The sequence below is a fragment of the Procambarus clarkii genome, chromosome 29 (assembly GCF_040958095.1).
Source record: "Procambarus clarkii isolate CNS0578487 chromosome 29, FALCON_Pclarkii_2.0, whole genome shotgun sequence".
NCBI lineage: Eukaryota > Metazoa > Arthropoda > Malacostraca > Decapoda > Cambaridae > Procambarus > Procambarus clarkii.
This window is the reverse complement of record NC_091178.1, coordinates 17,616,108-17,641,443: the sequence shown is the minus strand read 5'-3', so window position 1 is coordinate 17,641,443 and position 25,336 is coordinate 17,616,108. Positions and strand designations below refer to the sequence as shown.

The 25,336-nt window shown below is 48.6% G+C and overlaps 2 protein-coding genes across 2 annotated transcripts in view; both read right to left on the bottom strand.

Moving 5' to 3' along the window:
* LOC138369619 (uncharacterized) overlaps positions 1-25,336 on the bottom strand; it is a 39,707-nt gene that overhangs the window by 8,460 nt on the left and 5,911 nt on the right. The window lies entirely within an intron of this gene.
* Positions 2,666-9,163, bottom strand: LOC138369617 (uncharacterized). The gene is made up of 2 exons (XM_069333041.1): positions 9,124-9,163; positions 2,666-3,705 (listed from the first exon to the last, which is right to left on the bottom strand). Exons 1-2 carry the CDS (start codon positions 9,161-9,163, stop codon positions 2,666-2,668), a joined length of 1,080 nt encoding a protein of 359 aa, XP_069189142.1.

The following is a 25,336-nucleotide window of genomic DNA, read 5'->3' as shown; positions in this document are numbered from 1 at the left end:
TAAAAAAGTTTACCATCTAGTGAATTCATTTTCTTTCAGGAGGATTGCTACCCGTTTTCTATCGCAACTCCAAATATAATCGTACATATAACTGTCGGCAAAATCATCGCACACCTGCGTCACTATATGATGTGCGAAGAGATACATGAATTGAAAGACGTCTCGAAAATAAATGTTCAAAAAATGTTCAAATATTTCATTCAAACTGATTTACTACCATAAATTCTAGCCAAACAATTTTTTAATAATTCACTTATTATTGATTTTTAATAATGATTTTTAATAATGACTTGATATTTAATAATTCACTTATTATTATAATAATTCAGCTCTGCCTTTCCTTTGCAATGTTTTTTTTATTTTTTTATTTTTATTTATGTCATCTTTGTTGTTGACATTTCTTGTTTTTTACTCTTAATTATTTGTTCTTAGTTAATCCCCTTGTCACTAAACCTATGGTTCTTTATTACCTATTAATTTAAAGTAACTTGGAATTTGTTTCTTAGTAATCATTTATTGGAATTAATTGTTTATATAAGCATCTACCTCAGTATCATAGTAAAATCTTCCATATAAATATAATCTCACCCTAAATATTTTTACGCTTAGAATTATATTAGAGTAAATTTCTAGATTTACTTAAATTTATATGTCATTTTTTTGGAATTATCTATTTGATCTCACTTTGTTTTCTTAGGTCCATACTAATTATAGGATTTTAACTAACCATTACTAAGCTAATTATCTTTAAGATCATTTTACTTTATGATTATTATTTTTCCTATTATTTTTTATTTTACATTTATATTGTCAGTCTTTACTGATTTTTTTTCTTTTATCTAACTTCTGTGTCCTTCCTTGCTATCTATTGGATCTTTATTTTACTTCTAATTTGTTACTATTTTATGTGTATTTGCTTCTATTCTTGTGTTTTAAGTAAGTAATTATCAAAAGAAGGCACCAAGCCGTATTCCGGGGAAAATTAAGAATAAGGACCTGCCCGAAACGCTATGAGTGCTAGTGGCTTTACAAGAATGTAAGAATGCTTGAACATATAAAATAAAATAAAAAAAATGTTGCACTGGAGCCTCGTACACACGGCGTAAAACATTGGGCAGTGGAGGAGATATTTCCAGGTAGCCTCCTGGTTTAGACACCAGTGACTGTAAGGAGACTCAGTCAAGAGGAGCACTGCGAGGCAGGAATTCCCGACCCAGAGGCGGGTGAGGCCGTGCTTAATAACCTGGTGCAATGTTGAACACATGTATATGGGTACTCATGTATAAAGTGCCCTTTGCAAAGGCTCGCCAGAGACGATACTCGAAGGGTAAGGGGCAGGTCAGCCACCCAGTATGCATGGCAGGTCATAGAAATCGCCGGGTAAAGATCCAGTGACACAGACGTGTGCTATTCCCGCCCCCGCTTCCGTCATTTGTCGTACCCGTGTACCAAAGATATATCAACATAGGACGGGATCCACTATACAGTAATGGACCGCCAAGGAATCTCATAGTACTAAAACAATCACTAATATTATGTTGATGTCCCTGTGGGCGTCGATAACATACGAGGTGCTTTTGTGGAGTCCGCATATAGCACAACCGCGCAGGTGTGGGGACACCCGTTGAAGGAGGCGGAAGCCTAGCAAACAGTTCCCATGAGAGGCTTGTATGAGCGTTGGGGAGTTTCCAGACACACGAACCAATCAGACACATTAACCAAGCAGACATACTAACCAAGCAGACACACTAACCAAGCAGACACACTAAGCAGACATACTAACTAAGCAGACATCTCAGCGACACAGCATTCAATCTCACATTACGAGAAATTAGCTCTCCGGACCCGTTATAGTGACCCCCGAGAGATATTTACAAAGATGAGGTCATGGGTTGGAGAAGAGGGGGGGAGAGGTAGGAGGGGAGAGGGGGGAGGAGTGAGATAGGGGGGGGTAATGTAGGCGGGGAGCGGGGCACCTGGAGCCCTGGCGATGATGACAGGTAAACAATGCTTCAGAACTCAGCTAAGTTGGGGATGCCTTTTTTTTAATTGATGCATTAATAATGATTTCAGGTTAAATTACAGCGAGTATTATTCGGCAGTGGTTGTTACCGCTAGACTTAACCCACACAATCCTGTGCAGGCGATGAGTCACAATAACGTGGCTGAAGTATGTTGACCAGACCACACACTAGAAGTTGAAGGGACGACGACGTTTCGGTCCGTCCTGGACCATTCACAATCGACTTGAGAATGGTCCAGGACGGACCGAAACGTCGTCGTCCCTTCAACTTCTAGTGTGTGGTCTGGTCACCACACAATCCTGGTCCTCCTGAACGGGACGAAGGATTTCAAGTCCTTCAGTATTGCACAAGTGTGCTAGAGAAAACCCCGCAATGTGAAGAAGGAGTGAAGGAACTAAACCTGATGACGCTGGAGGAAAGGAGAGGGACGAGAGACGTTATAGAGATGATTAAAATACTTGGGGGAAATGTCAGAGTGGAAATAGAGGGTATATTCACAAAGAATACCAACAGAACAAGGGAACATGGGTGGAAATTTGAGACTCAGATGAGCCATAGTGACGGTAGGAAGTGTCCATTTAGCGTACTAAAGAGTTAGAAAATGGAATGAACTGAAGGAACAGGTTATAGAAGCAAACTCCTCACATAATTTTAAAAGGAGTGAAGGAGTGTCCTGGCGTGAAGGAGTGTCCTGGCGTGAAGGAGTGTCCTGGCGTGAAGGAGTGTCCTGGCGTGATGGAGTGTCCTGGCGTGATGGAGTGTCCTGGCGTGATGGAGTGTCCTGGCGTGAAGGAGTGTCCTGGCGTGAAGGAGTGACCTGGCGTGAAGGAGTGTACTGGCGTGAAGGAGTGTCCTGGCGTGAAGGAGTGTCCTGGCGTGAAGGAGTGTCCTGGCGTGAAGGAGTGTCCTGGCGTGAAGGAGTGTCCTGGCGTGAAGGAGTGTCCTGGCGTGAAGGAGTGTCCTGGCGTGAAGGAGTGTCCTGGCGTGAAGGAGTGTCCTGGCGTGAAGGAGTGTCCTGGCGTGAAGGAGTGTCCTGGCGTGAAGGAGTGTCCTGGCGTGAAGGAGTGTCCTGGCGTGAAGGAGTGTCCTGGCGTGAAGGAGTGTACTGGCGTGAAGGAGTGTCCTGGCGTGATGGAGTGTCCTGGCGTGAAGGAGTGTACTGGCGTGAAGGAGTGTCCTGGCGTGAAGGAGTGTCCTGGCGTGAAGGAGTGTCCTGGCGTGAAGGAGTGTCCTGGCGTGATGGAGTGTCCTGGCGTGATGGAGTGTCCTGGCGTGATGGAGTGTCCTGGCGTGAAGGAGTGTCCTGGCGTGAAGGAGTGTCCTGGCGTGAAGGAGTGTCCTGGCGTGAAGGAGTGTACTGGCGTGAAGGAGTGTCCTGGCGTGAAGGAGTGTCCTGGCGTGAAGGAGTGTCCTGGCGTGAAGGAGTGTCCTGGCGTGAAGGAGTGTCCTGGCGTGATGGAGTGTCCTGGCGTGAAGGAGTGTCCTGGCGTGAAGGAGTGTCCTGGCGTGATGGAGTGTCCTGGCGTGATGGAGTGTCCTGGCGTGATGGAGTGTCCTGGTGTGATGGAGTGTCCTGGCGTGATGGAGTGTCCTGGCGTGAAGGAGTGTCCTGGCGTGAAGGAGTGTCCTGGCGTGATGGAGTGTCCTGGCGTGATGGAGTGTCCTGGTGTGATGGAGTGTCCTGGCGTGAAGGAGTGTCCTGGTCTCACCGTGAGGGAAAGAGAGCACTGTGGGGTGGTGACCCCCACGGGTCACCAAACTCTAAATGGATGAGAACTTGCCTTACGCTCTCCGCTGGCGGCGAGTGCTGGCTGTGGGGGAGACCAGAGTCATAGTGCTTCCTCACTCGTGCCGGATACCTCCCTCCGTTCACACACTCCATAAACTCCAAGACGCTACACGCACTGTACACACACTGCCTCTGCGCTTAACGTTTAGTACTTCATGTGTATTTAACAGTCCCCTCGGGGTCTTATGTGCACTCGTGCACAAGGTCTTCCCCTGCACCTACAGTTCCTACTGTATTCTTACACCCGAGTCCCAATTTTACATTGATCATTTATACTTCACGTAAACACGAAGATGGCAGCTATTGTGTGACGAAATGATACCAAATGTGTGAAATGATACCAAATGCCCGCCAAACACACACCGAAACTACGAAGTTGGTACAACGTTCGAACAAGTTTTAACACCTCCTAACCAGTTATAACAACCAATATAGCAAGTCGTAACAACGTTATAATACGTCATAAACACGTTAAGCCAAGATGTAGCAACTTTATTACAAGTTGTAACAAGCGGAAAATAGAGACAGTTACGGTTTGTGTTTCCAGGGATAGCTGTTTGTACATGTTTACTGGGACAATTCTCCTGCACTCCGGCCCCTGGGGACTCCAGTCTGCTGCCGACACTCAGGGTCGCGGTACAAGTGAAAGCAAACACTCCACGTTAAGTTAACAGACATCTCCAGCTAACGTCAGCCTCATTTTCGACCACTACGAACTGAACGCAGGTGTACGCGCTAGTATTGGGGAACCTCCAGATGAGTATTGGAGGCTGGTCCTCAGTAGCATCCGAGGAGCAGCGCTTCAGGTCAACGCTGTACTAGACACAAGAAGAAGAAGAAAAAATCCAGTTTCAATTGGCAATGAACATGTGAACTGCTCATCTTTGTTTCTCAAACTCCGATTACCCTCACAACACTTCACAACCATACAACCTTACAACGTTACGTCAGCCATAACACCCTGGCTACTTGTAGCAAACGTCCTTGACAAGCAGGCAGGGAGAAGACAGCTTGACACGCAGGCTGACAGGCAAATAGGCGGGCGGGTAGGCAGGCAGGCAGGCAGGCAGGCAGGCAGGCAGGCAGGCAGGCAGGCAGGCAGGCAGTCTGCCATTCCCGACAATTCAAACGAGTTGAGTTACTAAGTTTTGGCTTCACAGGTAATGCCTCTTCCTCTCTTGAATTATACGACTTCAATGCTAACCAGTGTTACCTCTTGTAACTCCCATTTTGCACGCTCGTTACTCCCTTCACCTTACCCTAGCTAGTGGGTGGTCACTTAGCCAGTCAGTGGGTGGCGACCTGGCCAGAGTCAGTGGGTGGAGACCTGGCCAGAGTCAGTGGGTAGCCACCTGGCCAGAGTCAGTGGGTGGCCACCTGGCCAGAGTCAGTGGGTAGCCACCTGGCCAGAGTCAGTGGGTGGAGACCTGGCCAGAGTCAGTGGGTAGCCACCTGGCCAGAGTCAGTGGGTGGCCACCTGGCCAGAGTCAGTGGGTAGCCACCTGGCCAGAGTCAGTGGGTAGCCACCTGGCCAGAGTCAGTGGGTAGCCACCTGGCCAGAGTCAGTGGGTAGCCACCTGGCCAGAGTCAGTGGGTGGCCACCTGGCCAGAGTCAGTGGGTGGCCACCTGGCCAGAGTCAGTGGGTGGCCGCCCCCATCACTCGCTGCCAACAATCTTTACCAGTTTGCATCAGCTATAAGGGATTTCCTATCGGAGGCTAATAATTGAATTATGCATCTTCATTCTATTTAATGCGAGCGTGTTCGCCAACCTGCAAAGCAATCTGTTCTTTAATTAAACCAAGGCAACTTCTCGCAGCGGCACTTAGGCTATGCGCACAAATATACATACCTATGAATATATGCATGGTTTTCCGACGTAAATATGTCCCTCGTGGGTTGTGGAGTCACTTAACTTCCTGCTCTAAGATGCACCTCGCTTATCGTCAAGGTCCGTAAGCATTGTGGTGATCAGGACATTAATCAACCATCAGTCAATCGGTGGGCCTCGAGCGGCGAGATGCTCCTCCACGCGACGGATAGAAAGTCCCAGCTGCAGCAAGCTGTCCCAATCAGCATCATAACAGATCAGAGAACAAGACGATGTTAGTGAGACATTGCCAACCATCGGAATCCCATATCAGAACCCTGCCACTCAGGAGATGGCGTGTCACCTCCTCCATCAAGTTAAAGGACATGAAATTATGTATCTTATTTGTTTACACGGTGAAGCCAGCGTGCTGGTGTATATTATGAGGACTGTGGTAATGTTTTGTGTGTACCCCTCTGCCTACACTGTGCTGCCCCCTGCCTACACTGTGCTGCCCCCTGCCTACACTGAGCTGCCCCCTGCCTACACTGTGCTGCCCCCTGCCTACACTGTGCTGCCCCCTGCCTACACTGAGCTGCCCCCTGCCTACACTGTGCTGCCCCCTGCCTACACTGTGCTGTCATACACCTACACTGGGCTGTCATACACCTACACTGGGCTGTCATACACCTACACTGTGCTGTCATACACCTACACTGTGCTGTCATACACCTACACTGGGCTGTCATACACCTACACTGGGCTGTCATACACCTACACAGTGCGGTCATACACCTACAGTGTGCTGTCATACACCTTCAGTGTGCTGTCATACACCTACACTGGGCTGTCATACACCTACAGTGTGCTGTCATACACCTTCAGTGTGCTGTCATACACCTACACTGGGCTGTCATACACCTACACTGTGCTGGCATACACCTACACTGTGCTGTCATACACCTACACTGTGCTGTCATACACCTTCAGTGTGCTGTCATACACCTACACTGGGCTGTCATACACCTACACTGTGCTGTCATACACCTACACTGGGCTGTCATACACCTACACTGGGCTGTCATACACCTACACAGTGCGGTCATACACCTACAGTGTGCTGTCATACACCTTCAGTGTGCTGTCATACACCTACACTGGGCTGTCATACACCTACACTGTGCTGTCATACACCTACACTGGGCTGTCATACACCTACACAGTGCGGTCATACACCTACAGTGTGCTGTCATACACCTACAGTGTGCTGTCATACACCTTCAGTGTGCTGTCATACACCTACACTGGGCTGTCATACACCTACACTGTGCTGTCATACACCTACACTGGGCTGTCATACACCTACACAGTGCGGTCATACACCTACAGTGTGCTGTCATACACCTTCAGTGTGCTGTCATACACCTACACTGGGCTGTCATACACCTACACTGTGCTGTCATACACCTACACTGGGCTGTCATACACCTACACAGTGCGGTCATACACATACAGTGTGCTGTCATACACCTTCAGTGTGCTGTCATACACCTACACTGTGCTGTCATACACCTACACTGGGCTGTCATACACCTACACAGTGCGGTCATACACATACAGTGTGCTGTCATACACCTTCAGTGTGCTGTCATACACCTACACTGTGCCGTCATACACCTACACTGGGCTGTCATACACCTACACAGTGCGGTCATACACATACAGTGTGCTGTCATACACCTTCAGTGTGCTGTCATACACCTACACTGTGCCGTCATACACCTACACTGGGCTGTCATACACCTACACAGTGCGGTCATACACATACAGTGTGCTGTCATACACCTACACTGGGCTGTCATACACCTACACTGGGCTGTCATACACCTACACTGGGCTGTCATACACCTACACAGTGCGGTCATACACATACAGTGTGCTGTCATACACCTTCAGTGTGCTGTCATACACCTACACTGTGCCGTCATACACCTACACTGGGCTGTCATACACCTACACTGTGCCGTCATACACCTACACTGGGCTGTCATACACCTACACTGGGCTGTCATACACCTACACAGTGCGGTCATACACATACAGTGTGCTGTCATACACCTTCAGTGTGCTGTCATACACCTACACTGTGCCGTCATACACCTACACTGGGCTGTCATACACCTACACAGTGCGGTCATACACATACAGTGTGCTGTCATACACCTACACTGGGCTGTCATACACCTACACAGTGCGGTCATACACATACAGTGTGCTGTCATACACCTACACTGTGCTGTCATACACCTACACTGTGCTGTCATACACCTACACTGGGCTGTCATACACCTACACTGGGCTGTCATACACCTACACAGTGCGGTCATACACATACAGTGTGCTGTCATACACCTTCAGTGTGCTGTCATACACCTACACTGTGCTGTCATACACCTACACTGGGCTGTCATACACCTACACAGTGCGGTCATACACATACAGTGTGCTGTCATACACCTACACTGTGCTGTCATACACCTACACTGGGCTGTCATACACCTGCACAGTGCGGTCATACACATACAGTGTGCTGTCATACACCTACACTGTGCTGTCATACACCTACACTGTGCTGTCATACACCTTCAGTGTGCTGTCATACACCTACACTGTGCTGTCATACACCTACACTGTGCTGTCATACACCTACACTGTGCAGTCATACACCTACACTGGGCTGTCATACACCTACACAGTGCGGTCATACACATACAGTGTGCTGTCATACACCTTCAGTGTGCTGTCATACACCTACACTGTGCTGTCATACACCTTCAGTGTGCTGTCATACATCTACACTGTGCTGTCATACACCTACACTGTGCTGTCATACACCTTCAGTGTGCTGTCATACACCTACACTGGGCTGTCATACACCTACACTGGGCTGTCATACACCTACACTGTGCTGTCATACACCTACACTGGCCTGTCATACACCTACACTGGGCTGTCATACACCTACACTGGGCTGTCATACACCTACACTGGCCTGTCATACACCTACACTGGCCTGTCATACACCTACACTGGGCTGTCATACACCTACACTGGCCTGTCATACACCTACACAGTGCGGTCATACACATACAGTGTGCTGTCATACACCTACACTGGGCTGTCATACACCTACACTGGGCTGTCATACACCTACACTGGCCTGTCATACACCTACACTGGGCTGTCATACACCTACACTGGGCTGTCATACACCTACACTGGCCTGTCATACACCTACACTGGCCTGTCATACACCTACACTGTGCTGTCATACACCTACACTGTGCTGTCATACACCTACACTGGGCTGTCATACACCTACACAGTGCGGTCATACACATACAGTGTGCTGTCATACACCTTTAGTGTGCCGTCATACACCTACACTGTGCTGTCATACACCTAAACAGTGCTTAATCCGCTCCACATTCTCTCTGTACTCTTTATTCCTGGGTCTCCATCTTGCTCCTCTACCGACATCCTGCCCATGTCTATACATCTCCCACCCCCACCTCTCCTTCACCCTTCTCTCACTTCTCCTCTCCCTCATCCTCTCCCTTTACCTCACTTCCTCCCATCCTCCTCTTCCTTCCCGACCCGCTTCCTCCCCTACATCATCTATCCCCCCAACCCCCCAACCCCCACTTCCTCTCCTGCAGTTATCTTGCGCCGCTCCTGGATAGTAATTGGCCATTTAAGACGCAGATAATGACATGATTGGTCTATTACTGCTATCCCTCCCCCCCACCCCCACCTCTCCCAGGGCTCCGCTAGGCCGCATGTTGCGTAAACCGTCACAGTCTCTCACTCAACACTTGTGAATGCGAATACAATTTATTTACGTAAATGAATGAAAAAGATAACAATGTAAAAACAGAATAAACTAGGACGTGGAGAAGCAAATGTTTGCCTTCAGGACGAACCCGTCCTCACACACCCGTCCTCACACACCCGTCCTCACACACCCGTCCTCACACACCCGTCCTCACACACCCGTCCTCACACACCCGTCCTCACACACCCGTCCCCACACACCCGTCCCCACACACCCGTCCTCACACACCCGTCCTCACACACCCGTCCTCACACATCCGTCCTCACACACCCGTCCTCACACACCCGTCCTCACACACCCGTCCTCACACACCCGTCCTCACACACCCGTCCTCACACACCCGTCCTCACACACCCGTCCTCACACACCCGTCCCCACACACCCGTCCTCACACACCCGTCCTCACACACCCGTCCTCACACACCCGTCCTCACACACCCGTCCTCACACACCCGTCCTCACACACCCGTCCTCACACACCCGTCCTCACACACCCGTCCTCACACACCCGTCCCCACACACCCGTCCTCACACACCCGTCCTCACACACCCGTCCTCACACACCCGTCCTCACACACCCGTCCTCACACACCCGTCCTCACACACCCGTCCTCACACACCCGTCCTCACACACCCGTCCTCACACACCCGTCCTCACACACCCGTCCTCACACACCCGTCCCCACACACCCGTCCTCACACACCCGTCCTCACACACCCGTCCCCACACACCCGTCCTCACACACCCGTCCTCACACACCCGTCCTCACACACCCGTCCTCACACACCCGTCCTCACACACCCGTCCTCACACACCCGTCCTCACACACCCGTCCTCACACACCCGTCCTCACACACCCGTCCCCACACACCCGTCCTCACACACCCGTCCTCACACACCCGTCCCCACACACCCGTCCTCACACACCCGTCCTCACACACCCGTCCTCACACACCCGTCCTCACACACCCGTCCCCACACACCCGTCCTCACACACCCGTCCTCACACACCCGTCCCCACACACCCGTCCCCACACACCCGTCCTCACACACCCGTCCCCACACACCCGTCCCCACACACCCGTCCTCACACACCCGTCCTCACACACCCGTCCTCACACACCCGTCCTCACACACCCGTCCTCACACACCCGTCCTCACACACCCGTCCTCACACACCCGTCCCCACACACCCGTCCTCACACACCCGTCCTCACACACCCGTCCTCACACACCCGTCCTCACACATCCGTCCTCACACACCCGTCCTCACACACCCGTCCTCACACACCCGTCCTCACACACCCGTCCTCACACACCCGTCCTCACACACCCGTCCTCACACACCCGTCCCCACACACCCGTCCTCACACACCCGTCCTCACACACCCGTCCCCACACACCCGTCCTCACACACCCGTCCTCACACACCCGTCCTCACACACCCGTCCTCACACACCCGTCCCCACACACCCGTCCTCACACACCCGTCCTCACACACCCGTCCCCACACACCCGTCCCCACACACCCGTCCTCACACACCCGTCCCCACACACCCGTCCCCACACACCCGTCCTCACACACCCGTCCTCACACACCCGTCCTCACACACCCGTCCTCACACACCCGTCCTCACACACCCGTCCTCACACACCCGTCCTCACACACCCGTCCCCACACACCCGTCCTCACACACCCGTCCTCACACACCCGTCCTCACACACCCGTCCTCACACACCCGTCCTCACACACCCGTCCTCACACACCCGTCCTCACACACCCGTCCCCACACACCCGTCCCCACACACCCGTCCTCACACACCCGTCCTCACACACCCGTCCTCACACACCCGTCCTCACACACCCGTCCTCACACACCCGTCCTCACACACCCGTCCTCACACACCCGTCCCCACACACCCGTCCCCACACACCCGTCCTCACACACCCGTCCCCACACACCCGTCCTCACACACCCGTCCTCACACACCCGTCCTCACACACCCGTCCTCACACACCCGTCCTCACACACCCGTCCTCACACACCCGTCCTCACACACCCGTCCTCACACACCCGTCCTCACACACCCGTCCTCACACACCCGTCCTCACACACCCGTCCTCACACACCCGTCCCCACACACCCGTCCCCACACACCCGTCCCCACACACCCGTCCCCACACACCCGTCCTCACACACCCGTCCTCACACACCCGTCCTCACACACCCGTCCTCACACACCCGTCCTCACACACCCGTCCTCACACACCCGTCCTCACACACCCGTCCTCACACACCCGTCCCCACACACCCGTCCTCACACACCCGTCCCCACACACCCGTCCTCACACACCCGTCCTCACACACCCGTCCTCACACACCCGTCCTCACACACCCGTCCTCACACACCCGTCCTCACACACCCGTCCCCACACACCCGTCCTCACACACCCGTCCTCACACACCCGTCCTCACACATCCGTCCTCACACATCCGTCCTCACACACCCGTCCTCACACACCCGTCCTCACACACCCGTCCTCACACACCCGTCCTCACACACCCGTCCTCACACACCCGTCCCCACACACCCGTCCTCACACACCCGTCCTCACACACCCGTCCTCACACACCCGTCCTCACACACCCGTCCTCACACACCGGGATCACGTGATCTGCCAATATCACTCAGCAGAGAAATACGAAGATTCTTAAGCCTCGCTTTAGATGTGGATCAATTTATTTAAGATTCGGTAAGTCAGAGTGTTTGTGTGATGAGAGAGAGAGTGTATCTGGATATGGGTGATGTGGTTATATATCTTGAAGTTATCTTGAGATGATTTCGGGGCTTTAGTGTCCCCGCGGCCCGGTCCTCGACCAGGCTTCCACCCCCAGAAAGCAGCCTGTGACAGCTGACTAACACCCAGGTACCTATTTTACTGCTAGGTAACAGGGGCATGGGGTGAAAGAAACTCTGTCCATTTTGTGTGTAAGACAACGAGTGACTGACAGTCTTACGAGGGCGACGTAAGGTAAACCACTCATCAATAACTTGGGATCAGGTTTACGTGCTTTTTTTGAGCTCTCCAATGGCAAGAGTTAGGTGTTTTAAGAGGCTTCGTTCTCGACTCACAGTCGGAGATTCCAAGTTCGGTTCTCTGGTTGTGCAGAAATGGTTAGAAATGTTTTCTTTTACCTATTTTTTTTTTTAATTTTGGGCCTTAAGTACTAGACATTTGCTGCGTGTTCATGGTTCATCTTCCATAAGAAACACAGTTCGTCTAACCCCACGCACGGGGAGACATCTCCCGTCCACGAGGCTAACCATAGCCCGTGTTTCTTGCCCCGCTCCTGTGCCAGGTAAGTTACGGGCTCACCATAGCCCGTGCTACTTGGAACTTGTTCCGAGTAGCTTAATCTATAACAACAACAACAGTCTAACCCCAATTAGAGGCCTCTCAACCATCCCGGTTCTGGGTTAGCCTTACCATTTCGACTTTATTTTCCCCTCACAGGAATGAAGCACCAGAATATAAAGTCTTTTGGCCCAAGGTGAGCGTACGGATCATTCCCAGAGGAAGCAACTTTGTGTAAATTATCTTTAGGTTATAAGAGGACATCACAACGATCAAGGACTCTCCTTCGCCATCGTGACAAACATCCTCCTCGTCTTACATACTGGGTCAGGTATGCTAGCCCCGCGCGTCTCTAAACCTTTCTATAAGGTCATACTTGAGGTTATCTTGAGGTTATCTTGAGATGATTTCGGGGCTTTTTAGTGTCTCCGCGGCCCGGTCCTCGACCAGGCCTCCACCCCCAGGAAGCAGCCCGTGACAGCTGACCATCCCATAAACTAGGAGTACTTCTCATACTTCTTCTCATAGGTCATACATTCATACTTCTCTGACACACGGGCTTCTGTTTCAGATCTCCATTTCAGACCCGCTAATGGTGCCCCCCCCCCCCCCCCATCAGTCCATATTCGACTCTCCGACTGCGTATTTATTATTGTTGTTGCTAGCAATAATAGCGACGGTGAGACCACTTCCGCCGTCATCAGTTCAGTACGTTGGATGGGTTGACCTGTAGCTGGCAGTAGTGTACATATATTCCTTGTTGGAGGTATATCTGAGCTGTTGTAGTGCTAGTGTAATGCTGGTGTAGTGCTGGTGTAGTACTGGTGTGCGATGAGTTACTGGTGCTGGACGTAACCATTGCCGAAAGAGCATAGATCTTTAACTTCGCTAAATTAACATATTCTTCTTTTGAACAGTGTATGGTGTCATCCTCAACCATTTATCCTCCCGGTCCACGCCTTTACCCAAGCCTTATACAACCTTCCTGGTCTCTCATTCAGCTGCCAGCCATGGCCCCAGATTCTGGGTCTAGCTCTTGTAATCTTTCCACTTAGCTCTTACCCCTTGAACTCAAGAACCAGTTTGGTGGTAAAACTCTGTACTCTCTTGACTTTCTTTGTGTGTTCGGTTAAGTGGCGCGTCAACTATTGGAGAACTGCATTTTAGACGATTGGTCTTACATATGTTATGTTTGGTGTTATGTATTATCCTACATTATAAATCTTGAAGGTTATTACTACAGCAGAATTGCTTATAAATGATACTCTACCCCAGTCAGAGCCTTCAGATACTAGGTAATTGCAGGCGGTAATATTCCTGTGATGTATTAAAGTAACTGTTGGGGATTGTCTCTCTCGCATAACATTTCAGTCTTCACCACCAACAAGCTCACACTCTCACAGACGGTAGACAGTAGAGCGACGGTCTCGCTTCATGCAGGTCGGCGTTCAATCCCCGACCATCCAAGTGGTTGGGCACCATTCCTTCCCCCCGTCCCATCCCAAATCATTATCCTGACCCCTTCCCAGTGCGATATAGTCATAATGGCTTGGCGTTTTCTCTTGATAATTTCCTCCCTCTCACAGACTGTGCAGCATCGCTCTTGCCCGAGTGTCACCGCCTCAACTGCTCTAGTGGCAGTAACTTGTACTACAATCAACCACTAGGTGTCCCTAACTGCAGTAAGATACATGTAAACATTGTCACACACACACACACACACACACACACACACACACACACACACACACACACACACACACACACACACACACATTACTCAAAATTGTGACCAAAGGACAAGAGGTCCGGGAAAGGAGACTTGATTACAGAAAAGGGGACTACAGAAGGATAAGGGACTACCTGGGAGAAGTGCAGTGGGAGGAAGAACTTAGAGGAAAAACAGTGCAAGGTATGATGAACCAAGTCATATTGAAATGCAAGGAGGCTGAAGAGAGATTTATTCCAACAATAAAGGAAAAAAGCAGGAGGGAATATAATAACCCATGGTTTAATAGACAGTGTCAGGAAGCAAAGGTGAGAAGCAGGAGGGAGTGGAGGAAGTACAGAAGACAAAGGACAGAGGACAACAGGATTAGATGTAACAGAGCTAGGAATGATTACATTAACATAAGACGAGTGTCGGAAAGAAATTATGAGAATGATATTGCAGTCAAAGCGAAAACGCAACCTAAATTACTACATAGCCATATAAGAAGGAAGATGTCGGTAAATGACCAAGTGACAAGACTGAGGAAAACAGAAGGGGCATATACAGAAAGCGACAAGGAAATCTGCGAGGTACTGAATGCAAAATTCCATGGAGTGTTCACAACCGAGCCTGAGCAGCTCCCATTGTTAGAAGAGATTACCCAAGATGAAAGACTATCAGATATAGAGGTGACAGCAGAGGATGTAATGAAACAGTTGACAACACTGGATGCCAGTAAAGCAGTTGGACCAGACAAAGTATCACCGTGGATACTTAAAGAGGCAGCGCAGGCTCTCAGCGTGCCTCTGGCAATGATCTTTAATGAGTCACTTATGTCGGGAGAATTGCCCCGTTGCTGGAAGGAGGCAAATGTCGTACCGATTTTCAAGAAAGGTGATAGGGAGGAGGCACTTAACTACAGACCCGTATCACTGACAAGCATCCCCTGCAAAATACTTGAAAGAATAATTAGGCTAAGACTTGTTGAGCACCTGGAGAGCATTGGGTTTGTAAACAAGCACCAACATGGGTTCTGGACAGGGAAATCATGCCTAACAAACCTTTTAGAATTCTATGATAAAGTAAGAAGGATAAGGCAGGACAGAGAAGGCTGGGCAGACTGCATATTTCTTGACTGCCAAAAGGCCTTTGATACAGTACCGCACATGAGACTGCTATACAAACTTGAGAGGCAGGCAGGAGTAAACGGAAAGGCCCTAGTATGGGTGAAGAACTACCTAACAGGAAGGAGCCAGAGGGTAATGGTAAGGGGCGAGAAGTCGGACTGGCGAACAGTAACAAGTGGAGTACCTCAAGGATCGGTGCTGGGACCAATCCTCTTTCTAATTTACGTAAATGATATGTTTACAGGAGTGGAATCATACATGTCGATGTTTGCGGATGACGCAAAATTAATGAGAAGAGTTGTGACAGACGAGGATTGTAGGATCCTCCAAGAGGACTTAAACAGGCTGCAGAGATGGTCAGGGAAATGGCTACTGGAGTTTAACACCAGTAAATGTAAAGTTATGGAAATGGGATCAGGTGACAGAAGACCAAAGGGACAGTACACAATGAAGGGGAACAGCCTACCTGTAACGATTCGAGAAAGAGACCTGGGAGTGGATGTGACACCTAATCTAACTCCTGAGGCACATATAAATAGGATAACGACAGCAGCGTACTCTACACTGGCGAAAATTAGAACTTCATTCAGAAACCTAAATGAGGAAGCTTTTAGGGCGCTTTACACTGCCTACGTGAGACCCGTCTTAGAGTATGCCGCGCCATCATGGAGCCCCCACCTGAAGAAACACATAAAGAAACTGGAGAAGGTTCAGAGGTTTGCGACGAGGCTTGTCCCAGAGTTACGAGGGATGGGATATGAAGAGCGGCTGAAGGAACTGAACCTTACGACACTAGAGAAAAGAAGGGAGAGAGGAGATATGATAGGAACATAAAATACTCAGGGGAATTGACAAAGTGGAAATAGATGAAATGTTCACACGTAATAATAACAGAACGAGGGGACATGGGTGGAAACTGGAAACTCAGATGAGTCACAGAGATGTTAGGAAGTTTTCTTTTAGCGTGAGAGTAGTGGAAAAATGGAATGCACTTGGGGAACAGGTTGTGGAAGCAAATACTATTCATACTTTTAAAACTAGGTATGATAGGGAAATGGGACAGGAGTCATTGCTGTAAACAACCGATAGCTGGAAAGGCGGGATCCAAGAGTCAATGCTCGGTCCTGCAAGCACAAATAGGTGAGTACAAATAGGTGAGTACACACACACACACACACACACACCGGGGAGCCGGTCGGCCGAGCGGACAGCACGCTGGACTTGTGATCCTGTGGTCCTGGGTTCGATCCCAGGCACCGGTGAGAAACAATGGACAGAGTTTCTGTCACCCTATGCCCCCTGTTACCTAGCAGTAAAATAGGTACCTGGGTGTTAGTCAACTGTCACGGGCTGCTTCCTGGGGGTGGAGGCTTGGTCGATGACCGGGCCGCGGGGACACTAAAGCCCCGAAATCATCTCAAGATAACCTCAAGATGTAAACACGCGCTGCTTCCTATGAGAAAATAGGTTCTGTAGCACAGTGGTATGCGTCCTTGACTCTCAACCGAAGGGACCCGGATTCAATCCTCAAACAAGAGAGAGGCAGTTGGACACGTTTTAAGGCTCTGAGTATGGTGTAGTGGGTTAAGTGCGTACCTGCCATCTTGATGGCCAGGGTTCAAGTCTCCTGGTGGGTTTGGGTGTCTAAACGTTTGTATACATGTTGTTGAATATGACCGAAAGGGTAAGATTAATAATTCTAACCCGAATCTTATCAATATTTCTATTATATTTATTATTCCCTGTCAGTAGTTTCAAAGCGTTGTATGACAAAGAGTGCTGGGAAGACGGGACACCACGAGCGTAGCTCTCATCCTGTAACTACACTTAGGTAATTACACTTAGGTAATTACACACACACACACACACACACGGGGCCTCGTAGCCTGGTGGATAGCGCGCAGGACTCGTAATTCTGTGGCGCGGGTTCGATTCCCGCACGAGGCAGAAACAAATGGGCAAAGTTTCTTTCACCCTAAGTGCCCCTGTTACCTAGCAGTAAATAGGTACCTGGGAGTTAGTCAGCTGTCACGGGCTGCTTCCTGGGGTGTGTGTGTGTGGTGTGGAAAAAAAAAAAAAAAAAAAAAAAAAAAAAAGTTAGTAAACAGTTGATTGACAGTTGAGAGGCGGGCCGAAAGAGCAAAGCTCAACCCCCGCAAAAACACAACTAGTAAACACACACACACACGTATTTTTACAGTTTCCATCGATAAGGTGTTTAAGAACGATGGTTCTTGTGGATCAATACCACCAGTGAGTTGTATTGTTAAGGCATTCCCGCCGAGGTGTCAGCGAGTGCTTCACATTCCTGCCAATGGAGAGAGAGAGAGAGGTAGAGGAGGGTGGAGGCAGCGTTCTGCGGTCACCCGCCCGCCGCCAAAGGTCGCAATGTGCCCGAAACGTTACAGCACAGGAAAAATTTCCTGCATCTTTGTTTGTGTTGTTGCTGCTGAGTCTACTGATGTGTGTGTTAACGATGGAGTTTCAGGTGGTGTTGCGTCATCCACTGAAGGCCTTCACTGACTTTTGGCTGCTTCTGTTGAGGTTCGTGCAGCAGCCGCTGATGATGACGGCAGCTTTAGCTCCTGTTTCTCGCAAGGATATTAGCTTTTATGTTCCAACTTTTGCTTCTGCTCTTGCTGCTGCCGCTAATGATGCCTTTGTTGCTGTTACTGCTGCTGTTCTCGTTATTAACGCTGCTTCTATTGCTACTGGGTTCTTGCTGTTGTTGCTAGTGCTGTTGTTTTTTATGCTGCTTTCCCCGTTTACTGAAGCTGCTTCTTCAGTCAAGTCTGATTCTGTTCTTGGGATTATTGAAAACGAAGCAGCTGCCGAGGACGACGTTGCTTCTGCTGCTGTCATTACTGCTGCTAATATCGTTGTTGAGGCTGTTGCGAGTGTTGCAGCTGCTGATGGCAGCATTCATATTTCAACTTTTAGATAATATTAATGTTGGTGGTGATGTTGTCACCGGTATTGCTGTACCCGCTGATGACTATCCTAGTGGGACTGTCTTAAGGTACTGATAACGCCGCTCATAGTGTACCGCCTGGTGCTGCTGGTTCTGCCAACATCAATGATGCTATTATCAGTTGCAATATAGTCGTTGTGCCTACAGCAAAAACAGCTGTGGCTCATTTTATTCCAGCTTTTTTCCCTCCTGAACTGAATAATGAGGCCACAGTGTATTTGACTGTGGTCTTACGATAGAATTCTACTGATTCCATATTCCGTGTAGAAGACGTAGCATTCTTTTGTCAGAGCAAGAACACTGTCAGGTGAGGTACAGACGAGGACCCACAGGGACGACAGCACAGGTGAACTAGAGAAGCAATATAGCTTTACCCCTTTTAGACCGAAGGCTATACATAGAAAATTACTGAAAATTGTAACTGTTTCACCTCCCTGACACAGCGGACACTATACAAGTTATTTTCAAGCTCTGGCACTTCCCAAGTTGTCACAATACTGACCGAGTTTCATGACAGGCTTCCAGAGGGAAGGTGTGTGTGTTTACTAGTTGTGTTTTTGCGGGGGTTGAGCTTTGCTCTTTCGGCCCGCCTCTCAACTGTCAATCAACTGTTTACTAACTACTAACTTACTACTTTTTTTTTCCCCCACACCACACACACATACACACCCCAGGAAGCAGCCCGTGACAGCTGAACTCCCAGGTACCTATTTACTGCTAGGTAACAGGGGCACTTAGGGTGAAAGAAACTTTGCCCATTTGTTTCTGCCTCGTGCGGGAATCGAACCCGCGCCACAGAATTACGAGTCCTGCGCGCTATCCACCAGGCTACGAGGCCCCTCGTGTGTGTGTTAGTGCTCCTGTTTGTACACAAACCAGCTGTAGAGATCATTGCATTATTATTCGACGATGTCAAAACATGAGATAAGTGTAAGATAATTTACCTCATATATCATTTAAGTCTAGGTTAAGTGATATATGAGGTAAATGCTGAGGCTGCGTGACAGACAGGAGCAATGACCAGAGGGTGTAGACACTGACAATGACACACACACACACAGCGAGGGAAAGGAATAATGAAAACGAAACTTCATTATGCCTTTGTTGTTGGCTGTCGTGAAACTGAAACAGTTTATGGCAGGTTTTGCGGTGCGGGGTTAAAGCGGCGGCATTCCTGGAAGCAGAGTTGAACCTCAACTCATTCACATGTGGCTATCATCTCGGTCTCGTGTCCTGCCAGGAAAATAATGCATATGTTTACTTAATGTAAAAATTCCTGACGTTTCAGCACCAGTCTTTGTTCTTGAGTACCTCTAAACACAAAGATTTCTGTAGCTACATTAATATTGATATTCCTGCATCACTTGCTACTTTCTTTACCCTCTGCCCCTCCCCACCTGCTGCTCCCCGCCTGCCCCTCCCCACCTGCTGCTCCCCGCCTGCCCCTCCCCACCTGCTCCTCCTCTCCATGTCCCACCACTCTCTCCCCCCCGTTTCCGCCCCTCCCCCCCCCCCCCCCGCCATAATAATCACCTCCATGCTGTACTAGCGACGCACAAACAAGACCACCTCCCTCTCCCACCCCACTTGAATAATCTCCCGCCAATCTCCCCCTCTCTCCCACTACCTTTTCCACCCTCCCACCCACACCCCCACCATCCCCCTTCCATGACCCCACCCCTCCCACTACCCCACCCACCCTCCCACCATCAAATCAACCTTCCCAAAGCCCTTCCCGCCTTCCCTCCCGCCAACTCCTGCCCTTCACCTCTCTGCCACTTCCGGCGGCATGCCTCCCTGCGGGTACACCGCCGCCACCTGCTGGCCCCGGGTCCCTGAGGTAGACCATTATGGTCTGGCCAGGGCCCCGGGTCCCTGAGGTAGACCACTATGGTCTGGCCATGGCCCCGGGTCCCTGAGGTAGACCACTATGGTCTGGCCAGGGCCCCGGGTCCCTGAGGTAGACCACTATGGTCTGGCCAGGGCCCCGGGTCCCTGTGGTAGACTATTATGGTCTGGCCAGGGCCCCGGGTCCCTGAGGTAGACCACTATGGTCTGGCCAGGGCCAGAGCGTTGGCTGATGGCAGATCATAATGACCTGAACAGTTCGTGGTCTCCTCCTCGTCCGGGGCGTGACGGACTCGTCCTGCCGTTGTTGGTCAACAAGATTTATCCACAAGAGGTGAGTCCAGGTAGCCTGGTGAAGCAGTGTGTACTCGCCTATTTGTGCCTGCAGGATCGAAGTCCAGCTCCTGGACCCCGCTTTTTTAACCGCCGGTTGTCTAATGCAATGACTCCTGACATATTTCCCAATCATACTTGCTTTGAAAGTTGTGGATTGAGAATGCCTCGACGACCTGTTCCTTAACTTACGTCACTCTATTTGCTTACTACTCTTACGCTTAAAAAAAAGCTTTCTAACATGTCTATGACAGAAATGTGAACCCTTGCGTGTGCGCTCAGTCCAACTTGACGTAGCACCCGAGTTGCCTTCCCGAAACACGTCGTATTATATAACAACGTGCTATAAACTGAGTAATATGTGGGACAAAAATAGGTTCACGTTCCCAGACACGACAAAGTTGTACATTACAGGAATTCGTCGATTTAACCACGTGTGCATGTAAGTGAGTGTGCTCACCTAATTATGCTTGTGGGGGGGGGTTGAGCTTCGGCTCTTTGGTCCCGCCTCTCAACTGTCAGTCAACTGGTCTACATGTTCCTGACCCTGCTGGGCTCAGTCATCTCTACATCTGAAACTTCAGAGATTTTAATGGACTTTAACCAAAACAAATGCAAAGCCGGAGAGGAGAGGAGCCGGACACTACACAGTCACAGGGCAACACCTCCCGGAGCCGGGAGAAAGGTATCACAAAGAGTATACGCCGAGCTTATAACCACATTCCTACATTACCAGAATAATAAGAGCCGCAGCTAACCTTGAGGAAGAGAGAAGCTGGTGTTAAGAGTGCTCTCCCACACGTGTCGGACAGTGCTGGAACATGATGCTCTCGCAGGGTTTCCAAGCATAAACAACCACTAAACAAAACTAAGATAAAGTGGAGAGTATTTAAAAATTGATACGAAAAAACTGTAAAGGAATTCTATCCACCTGTCGTTAAAGGATTGAATGGCGTACACCAAGTGAGGCGAGTACACGCTCACACTGTGTGCTGCTTTATAATAATAAATGCTGAATTGACAAGAAAATACTCTCTTACACACACACATTATATATATATATATATATATATATATATATATATATATATATATATATATATATATATATATATATATATGGAGGATACCATGCAAGTACAAGAGCATTTTAGACAAATATTTCAACATTTAAAGGAATCTCACACATTTGTTGTTGGGAAGAGTCGCTTAGCGAGCGGTACGGAAGGCTTCCTCCTGCCCTTGGTGTACTGTACACACCTGAGAGTCCTCAGACCGTTAGCAGCAGGCGGGTGCTCCCAGACATCTCCGAGCTGGGGGGGAGGCTGGGGGCGAGAACACCCCGGCGTCATCCGCCCCACATCAAGCCCCACCTCTCCCAGCGACCAGGTCACTCATGCACGCATTCACCTCCAGGAAGTCTCAGATGAGCGCAGCCACGGGGATCAAACCCATCATCGCAACAATGGTACAAGCAATAATAAGAGAGGCAGACAAGTGGTGTTAGCCGTGGTGGCCATGCTTCAGACGGGGAGCGCAGACACGGCGCTGAGCCACAAGAAAGCTGCAACATTAATAAGGCTCCACAACCATTGTAATATTAATTTCCATGGGCTGAAAACACGTCTCAGTAATAAGAAGAATGCGACTGCTGGCTAATCTATTTATTTACAAAATCGGTGAGCGTGGAGAACACACATGTCAGGGAACGTCAATATCTGACGGAGACGGTTGATCTGTTCAAAGTCAGCCAATAAAATAGGTCAGCAACAACACAGGTTAGATACAGAGCCTCCAGCAGGGTAACACACTGCCCCCTGTCTCATACTTAGCATCCGCTCACTGTAGTAGTGGCTGACGACCTCTGAGCACCGGGCCAGGTGGTGGGTACTTCACAGAGGAAGTTGTTACGCCCAGAACTGGGTTACTGCTGTCCCAGGACCACCACTTGTCACCGGCTCTCACTCTCTTCCCTTCATCTCACAACTCTTATTAGTATCCATACGTTTAAGAGAGAATGTCTATTTGTCTGTCTGTTTGTCCAAAGTTGGAGGCCATACGCTTAGGGCCTCATACGCCTCAACCAAATTGACAGAATGGTCTGGGGTACGGGAAAAATATAGACTGATCGGGTTAGCCATAATTCATAAGGGAACTGCGTGCCAGGGTCACATTCAGACCCCCACGACGATTTTTAGCACTGGTTATCGGCTATACAGACAAATATCTTGAAAACACATTTTAATTATTTTTCTTATAGTAATATACACCATTATTCACTGATCATGACAAAATTAACATAAATTTCCTGCTGTCCATAATTTGCAGCAGTCACATAAAACAGACAATTCTCACAGAGCTTCAAAGGTTTCTCAAGCCACGTTCCTTTCTCAGTGTAAATGGGGTAATTAGTGTATTTTTTATAGTATTTCACTCCACTAAGTTCCTCTCACTGGCGACCACCCACACACCAGTGGTAGATAATTATATTTTTGTTAATGAGAGAGAAATAGAGAGGGACAGACGGAAGATGCATATATGTTTTCTTATATTAATAATGCATAGTGGATTTGTAATATAATTTTATTGGAGGTAAATATAAATAAAAAAATTAATCCACCATGCACAGTGAATATAAAAAGGAAGAAAGAAGAAAGGATAACAAAAGAAATAATCCGTAAAGGAGTAACTTCCCTTCCCTAACAAAAACATTGACATCATATACTATAAAACAGAGAAGACTTCCGACCTTCTCATTAAAATCAGGCTGAAGCTGACGGAGAACCTTTACAGCAGCCAAACGTAATATATATGTACACCTGCCCCCCCCCCCCCCACGAAAAATGTAACCTTCATTCTAAGCACATAGTTATGACGACGACCAAACTGACGAGGCGGTTGACCTGTCATCTTCAATCAGGTGTCCCTAATATTGACATGAGACAAGCCCATGATATCACCCTAACAAGTGAAATGCAGAATAAAAACATCTGCATATTAGACAAAACACAATTATATATATATATATATATATATATATATATATATATATATATATATATATATATATATATATATATATATATGTCGTACCTAGTAGCCAGAACTCACTTCTCAGCCTACTATGTAAGGCCCGATTTGCCTAATAAGCCAAGTTTTCATGAATTAATTGTTTTTCGACTACCTAACCTACCTAACCTAACCTAACCTAACTTTTTCGGCTACCTAACCTAACCTAACCTATAAAGATAGGTTAGGTTAGGTTAGGTAGGGTTGGTTAGGTTCGGTCATATATCTACTTTAATTTTATCTCAAATAAAAAACAATTGACCTCATACATAATGAAATGGGTAGCTTTATCATTTTATAAGAAAAAAATTAGAGAAAATATATTAATTCAGGAAAACTTGGCTTATTAGGCAAATCGGGCCTTGCATAGTAGGCTGAGAAGTGAGTTCTGGCTACTAGGTACGACATATATATATATATATATATATATATGTATATATATATGTATATATATATATATACATATATATATATATTATATATACATATATATATATATATATATATATATATACATATATATATATATATATATATATATATATATATATATATATATATAAACAGAAAATCGTCACCCCAGAATGATTTCGAACCCAGACAGCCACTAGGGACTCCATACACCTTATAAGTGTATCTAGACTTCCATCATTAGGCCACATTAACTGTTAAAAGAATTGGAAGTCGTAAGATCATTAACCCAATTCCCAGAAGTGAAAGTTGGGAATTGGATCAACCATACTGCAGTAGCCATTCGCCTTGGTGTCCAAATTCACACCAAGTACAAGCATATTTGCAACAAGGTTGGGGTCTGCACTGCCGACGCTGCCAGAGTTCTCACTGGTGAAGCCAAGGACACCCGACTAAGCTGAAGTGATTTCGTTTAATCATAAGCGTCTGAATATGTCGAGTCCAAGGGTCATTAGCCTAGTTAAGCGTCAAAATCAAGATTCCAGTTAACTACCTCAATTTGGACGCCCATTCCCCCCACCCGTTCTCCTCCCACGCGGTCTCCCATATAGTGCATTTCCTCCCACACGGCCTCCAATTTTTTTTTCCCATGCTAACGCTCTCCCTGCCACCCGAAATCATATGCAGGCGCCAGAACCCAGGTCAAGCCCTTCCTGGAAGAGGCGGAGGACGGTTACCTCATCCAGAAGGGCGCCTCCAGCGGGGTTACCTATGTGCCTACCTATAACTGCTTCACAGCGTGATGTCATTTATATATTGATGTTTACCAAAGAAAATACCGTCGTCAGGGGGGTAGAAATAGCCTAAGCTACTCTATCCCTTTGAGATGTATTTCTTGCTTATCTCAATAAACATACTTGAACTTGAACTTGAACTTGAATACCGTCGTTGGAGGTCATGTGCTGTTAATAGGAAATGTAAAAAGAGCA

Bases quoted from the DNA above. Each gene is read 5' to 3' on its own strand.
- LOC138369617 (XM_069333041.1), bottom strand. From the start codon at position 9,163: ATGTCGGTAGAGGAGCAAGATGGAGACCCAGGAATAAAGA. The intron at 3,706-9,123 runs GTACAGAGAGAA...CCTTCACGCCAG, and splicing joins TGGAGACCCAGGAATAAAGA to GACACTCCATCACACCAGGA.